General features: G+C 40.2%; 1 protein-coding gene across 5 annotated transcripts in view; it reads right to left on the bottom strand.

Moving 5' to 3' along the window:
- Nucleotides 1-313: 313 nt before the first annotated feature.
- LOC111875009 (GATA-binding factor A-like) overlaps nucleotides 314-6,961 on the bottom strand; it is a 107,465-nt gene continuing 100,817 nt past the window's right edge. For all 5 annotated transcript variants that reach the window (XM_023871004.2, XM_033755679.1, XM_033755680.1 and 2 more), the window contains 2 exons: nucleotides 6,505-6,751; nucleotides 314-3,191 (listed from right to left, as the gene is read on the bottom strand). In XM_023871004.2, coding sequence (XP_023726772.1) covers nucleotides 2,782-3,191; nucleotides 6,505-6,751 — 657 coding nt within the window. In that variant the 3' untranslated portion in view covers nucleotides 314-2,781. The remainder of the gene's footprint in view (nucleotides 3,192-6,504; nucleotides 6,752-6,961) is intronic.

Genomic DNA, 6,961 nt, shown 5'->3' on the forward strand with positions numbered 1-6,961 from the left:
ATTCTGCTTAATCATATTCCTCAGGACGTATTTACGGTCTGAAGATATTGGTTCTCAAGATAGTTGTAACGCTTGTTGCATAGGTCACATAAAGCTTGCAATATTTTTCTCTCTTCTTTGTTCTACTCACAAATTCATCACTGGTTTTGAAGCACCACTTCAATCTCTGAACCATGCAATGAACTGACAGAGAGTATGAAACATGTACGATGTAATGTCAGTTTTATATGTTATATTTAATGACGGAACCAAGCAAGAAACAAGCGTAAAGAAGGTAACAAGCAGAACTTCTTGCTACCTATTTGACTATGGTTTCTTTCTTGGCTTATTCTTCGACCCTGAAGATGGAGGTGGCACGTTCTTCCTGAAAGTCTGTTGACTTCCAACACACCTTACCGCGTTGTATCCCAGGAGATAGAAATCTTCATCTTCATGAGAATTTCAATTCCTACACATGTAATGACGGCTTGAAATTTACAGGATAGCAACTTTTGATGTATTTTCAGTTCTACTGCTTTTCTGTTGTCTCTGGTAGAATGATGAATAAGTCGTGTGGATTGGTGGAAATGAAAGTTTAGTTGTCAAAATATTATACGTCCTACTTTCTCAACTAGAACGGGAAGGAATTAATGAACCATACAGAGTGTGAGTTAATTCAGTTTTTAATATTTTATTTATATACATGGGTTACTGCAAAACACTTAAAAAGTTACTCGACAATTGCAAATGTATGGGTATTGAACAAAGTTTGTTTCTCTGTCATGGTGTCTAACATGCACTCACATTTCCTATTCTAAAACATGTAAACACAAAATATGCATCATTACATCACAAAACACGACACAGAAATCTCACGATCACAGCAGAACAATTACATACAATAAATTTTATGGCCTAGATCCACAGTGCTTTCACGTGATTTATATATTTAAAAATTTGTAATGCTTAAGGTGAGAAAGGAGCACATTAAATCAGCTAAAATATGGGATATATATATATACGATATATTAAAATGAATCACTCTTTTGACTGTGCATCATTTCTGCTTGGCTGATGGTTAAACTAATGAGATCAAGGTGGCCAGTCTCAACTAATGAGATTAAGGTGGCCAGTCTCTTTATATGGGTCGATGCTTGACAACCCCAGACCAAATAATGTGCACAGAACTCCAGATTCATAGATGCAAAACAGGATTGGCAACTTTTCATCAGAATACTAAATTATATTATTAAATTTCGTTATCTGAATGAGATGTCTCACGTGTAAAACTGTGACTTCCGGTTTGTGATGGCGCTCGAAAAAATATAATTACTCAATACATAATTCACTACTTTCAGCCACTACAAGTTGTTGCTGGTGGCCGTCAGTTTCTTTTAGGTATGCCGTGTAACATTATTTTGAGTTACGGCTGTCCCTTGCAGAGCTCTATTTCATATAAAACACTGAAATTAACACCGGAAATTTGGTAAATTGTTATAACTGATCACTTAAAAATAAACACAAATTATCAGTGGATGTTGAAGACCATCGATAGAAGGCTGGATAAAATTGCATAATGAGGAGCTTTGTAACTTCTACTCTTCGCCAAATGTAATTAAATTGACCAAGTCAATGAGTCTGTAATGGACAGGACATGTAACACTCATGAGGAGAAAACGAATCCATAAAAGAGTTTTGATGGGAAAGCCAGAAGGAAAGAGACCACAAGAAGGACCCAGACATAGGTGAGAAGATAATATTAAAATGTATCTTAGAGAAATAATATGAGATGGTATGGACTAGACTACTCTGGCTTAAGATGAGGACCAGTGGGGGCTCTTGTGTATACTGTAATGAACCTTAGGGCTCCATAAATGTTGGGAAATTCTTGAGAGGCTGAGCGATCAGCAGTTTCTCAAGAAGGACTCAGCGCCGCAGAAATACTTATACTGAATATCATCTGTCACGTCAATTGTAATGGTTTCTGACTCGGGACAACCTTTCATAACTTCAGTCACTGTGACTGATGTTAGCTCTTCATAACGGGCCCAGCAGAGTAGATGCTCCCCAGCCTGTCACCTGGGAATGGAAACAGATCCAGTTTCCGAAATATTTTATTCTTTTGAATACCGGCTGATGAACAAAGCCCAGAAACTGAGTAATTCCGATCGTCTATGACGTCATAGAATTCGTGTTCTGTGAACTCAGAACCAGACGTTTTCAACTTCAGATCACATATTTCTTGCTACTAAATAACGTACGAGGTACTTAAGATAGCACTGTGGAGGTTAACGCGCTGCTTCATACGAGGAAATTCTTGCAAATTTCGGCCAAGAGACCGGCTGCTCTGTCTACCTTCCACATCCTTTCTTATGCATAATTCATTAATCATCTTGTCGTCCGGCGCTACACAGTCTGAGCTATTGAGGACCTCATAAAATAAGCCATAAACAAACACAGAAGATATTTCCACAATTGTCTCCAAGTTTCAAGCAGTTTAATTCAGAATTTGCAGCTTACAACTTCGCTGTTTATTTGAATAGTCTATGGCGATTAGTGTTCGTTTCGTAATATTCTGGGTATAACACAATGCCTGGGAATAAAACACTACAGTGTGATCGGAGAAAGTTTCAAACGAGGGAGCAGGTTCTTCCGAAAGGCCGATAGCGACGTGTCGACAAGTAAAAATACTACCAACCTTACAGAAGAACTGAAGAAGTGGCAGCAAGTTCCACCGAAACGCTGGTGGTAAGTTTGTCTCCCAGATGAAATCTTCTGTGTACTTGTAAAGCAATAATCTCACTATGTCGTTGCCATTAATTTTGCTGCGGTCATGTGATGATGGTGATGGTGATGATGATGTGCGGAATGATGACCCATGACATAACTACTGATATCACCCGCTGAACCTGGTGCTACGGGTGCTGGAGGCGGTGGAAAACCAAATATCTGATGATTATTAAGTTGGTGATGGTGATGATTTGGGGCAGTTAAGCTCGAGTAGACGCCAGTTGCTGTTGTTGTCGAAGCAGGTGTGCTGGTGGGTATCATCTTGTTGAACTGGTGTTCTGGAGGTTCTGACTTGATAGGTGGGGCAAGCAGGGACGTGTGGCCCAAGTACGGATGAGGGTCGTCCAAGGATGTCTTCGACTGGTGGACAGTGCTGCCAGCCCCATCATTTGACTGCGCGTGTCCTGGGCTGAGTTTGGGCTCTGAATAAAAACGAACATAATTGTGAGCTACTGTGTTAGAATATTTAGACAAAGTTTTGTGGCTTTCTGAACCAAACTCGGGTCCATTTTTAACCTACTCCCATTACTTATGAATGAAAATATGCTTATGATATTATCATGCTTTATGTGGTTCAAATAGGTCGACTTTCACGAAACCGAGATGAATATTACGCCATTAGAGGCCATTTAATCACCATTTTTTATTTCTCAACTCAATAATAACAGCATGGCGAATGTGCGAGCTTCAGAACTGAGAGTATATTTAGTGTCATCTGAAGTATTGTCTCAGTATTATATATGCTAATAGATCTGCGAAAATATGCCATTTATATTGGAATAGTTTTATAGAATAAAACAAAACTATACCAACATACTGCTGTACCATTCATTATGAAACCATTAGAACTGGGAATATGAAATTCAGTATGGACATTATTTTAAACATTCTTACAAGTTACGAATGAAGTTTTGTTTATAAATCAACTATAATTGCGCTCTTCTGCAGGAGTTGCATCGAAGAAGAACTGCTACGATACCTTTCGGCGGGCAATTTTAAGAGGCTACTATTGTAATATTGCCGGTCACGGTAGCCGAGCGGTCTAAGGCATGCACTGTCTTCGCTCGCTCGGAAGCCGGGATCGTGGGTTCGAATCCCACTCAGGGCATGGATGTTTGTGTGCGTTTTTCTGTGTTTGTCTACAGGTAGAAGCCTTGCGACGAGCTGATCACTCGCCCAAGGAGTCCTACCGTATGTGTAAGATCTAGAAAAACCGAAGTGAACGGAGTTCATGGAGGTAGGCCTAGGCCCACTGGGGCTGTAGTGCCAAGGGGGAAAAAAAAAAACTATTGTAATATTAAGAGCCTATAATGTCAATCGATATGTAGAGTGTTGAGTGATGAATTGCGAAGTATTGAGAAGGAAATGATGGTGGCCTAAAGGAGATAATATCCAGGCATTTTTGGAGAGACTGAAGGAAACAATGAAACTCTTCAGTCAGGTTAGCTGGTGGACCCGCCGAGATTCGAACAGAATACCGCCAGAATATAAGTCTAGATCGTTCACGCGAGACTAACCTGCTCACTTATGGCGATTTTAGCCTGATATTATGGTCTGAAGGGATTCATGCTGAGGGTAGAACGTAGGAGATCTCGGCCGCCGTGCAGAGTGGACCCAGTTGGACTCCACCCCCCACTAAGCGAAAATTAAAAAAAAAAAATCGGACGCCGTACGTGCCTTGTTATGCGCGTGGAGTCGCTATTCATGCTTCCCACCTCCAGCAATGTCGATCACATATAGCTGACAAGTTTTCAGCCTCCAGGGCTCATACGAAGTCATAAGTTGTGCGAAAACATGACATATTCACAAATTTAGAATTGTCTCTTAAAAGCTGCACTTTTCAGTAGCGTTGTCCATAGTGACCCAATACACGTACTTGGCTTTAAGAAGGAATCAAATTCTAACGGCTGTCGTTGTTAGAACGGTAAATTATCAGCCAAAGAAAGGGGCCCAGCTGTGAAAGTGTAGGTTACCACAAACCGAGAACTGATCTCAGGACTTGTTCTGATACACAACAGTTACCAATAGGAAGACGGTAAAAGTATTTTGAGGTTATATCTGGCAAATTTAACATAATCAGAACATAGGCAAAAGGTGCTCCTTGTTTCACAATTATGATGATAATGATGATGGTGATATTGAATTTAATAATAATAATAATGATCTGTAATTTGAAATTGCGAAAGATGAAATATAAGGAGCCAGAACTCTTAATAACCACCGCTATGAGAACTTCAAGTCCTGTGATGAAACAGAAGTCTGATCCAAGTAGGGTTCGATCCTNAGAAGAAATATTAATGAATAAAAGTAAAAGTAAACAAACAGATAAGTGATAATTATAACAGTAATAATAATTCCATTATCATTAAACTAAGTGCTATTACGAATAGAGGAATGAAACATTAATATTTAATTAAGAATTTAATAGTATAGATTTTCTGAGGAAAATTACGTAGTTCATTTTGCTTTACTGAACATGCAAATAATAAAAATACTAACAGTTATACTGTATTTAAAATTTGTTTGGGTAGAACATTCCTGGCTCCGAATACGTCAACCTGTAATTTGAAATTGCGAACGATGAAATATAAGGAGCCAGAACTCTTCATAACCGCCGCTATGAGAACTTCAAGTCCTGTGATGAAACAGAAGTCTGATCCAAGTAGGGTTAGCTCCTATGGCAACCAGCTAATAAGACCAGCACGCTAACCTATGAATAAGAATTCATAGCTAACTAACTAACTAACTAACTAACTAACTCCATGGAGACGAACCCTTCTTGAGAAGCTGCCAGTTGCGTACCTACTCAAGAATTTCCCAACGTTTTATGGAACCCGAAAATTCATTAACTAAGTGTCTTCTAAGTTGGTAACCCTTCTTAAATTCATTTATTCCTCTATATTTATGTTCTTGTTCTTACTGTTCCTTGAAAGCTCATTAATTTTGTCTTTCAGATATTCCTTCTTTTTTTTTTCGTGAACTCCTGCTGGCTTCACTTCTTATTTTGATCAAGCTGTTTCCATTTATTTGGCTTGGATCCTGTAATGACTGCAATTTGGCTCTTTAAAATTGCATATAACTGACAAAATTTCGTGACTGGCTTGGCGACTACCATTTTCTCAGTAGGCTATACTCTGTGAAGTTCAGTACGTACACATGATTCTTACAGAATTATATCTCTAAAACTTAATTCCTAATTGCAATATAGACGAGTTCTTACTTTATGTCAACCATTGGCAATACAAAGGCTGCGAAATATGAAATACTGTGTTTAAGGTGACGACAATTTGAAGAAGAAGAAGAAGAAGAAGAAATTGCAATTATTCAGGGTCGCGGCCAATGGCAGACATTGTGACCATCGTCACATGCAGTCAGTAGTGGATGTCATTTCTATCTATAAGTATCAATGGCTCTACAGCCCTCTGTTGGACCTTGGTCGCTTCTTCAGTTTCTTAATCCTATACACAGTTGGTGGGACTCCTTGGATGGGGGATCAGACCGTCGCAAGGTCGCAAACCTGCACACAGGATAGCACAAACAGAGAATAAACTCACACAGACATCCATGTCTCGAGTGGGATTCGAACCCATGATCCCAGTGTTTAAAAGAGCGAAGACAGTTCATACCTTAGACCGCCCGGCCACTGTGATCGGCTTGGATGTCATATCTCACCATTAAGTCAGGAATTCCATATAAGCAGAAACTGACAGAAATGTATGTGTATCATACGGATACCGTTTAAGTCGTCCTGCGCCTTTTCCCCAGAAGTGCCCCCACCACTAGCAGACTGTTGCTTCTTCGGTTTGCGCTTTCTCGTCTGGATGCCGTCCTTCCGCATGGCGAGCGGGCGATTGACGCCATGCAACTTGAAGTATAGGCCGCAAGCATTACATACGGGTTCACCTTCGTTGTTTCGACGCCATAGCGTCGTGGTACGAGTCCCGCAATTGGTGCAACACAGGCCTAAGCGTCGCGTGGCGGTCTGCAATCATTTAAACACTGCTTAGAGTAATGCACAGACAATGCTACTCAGTAAGGTGAAGTTGTATCTGTGATTAACTAATTAAGCACTATGCCATGAAGGCGCATGGTGGAGTGGATATGTAGATCCACATTTTCTTGACCTAGGTGAGTGGTCAGCTTCACGCCCATGCCGCTTTACCCCGGGGGGGGGGGGTGCGCACCCTTACGA

Source organism: Cryptotermes secundus, unplaced genomic scaffold (assembly GCF_002891405.2).
Source record: "Cryptotermes secundus unplaced genomic scaffold, Csec_1.0 scaffold973, whole genome shotgun sequence".
Classification (NCBI taxonomy): domain Eukaryota; kingdom Metazoa; phylum Arthropoda; class Insecta; order Blattodea; family Kalotermitidae; genus Cryptotermes; species Cryptotermes secundus.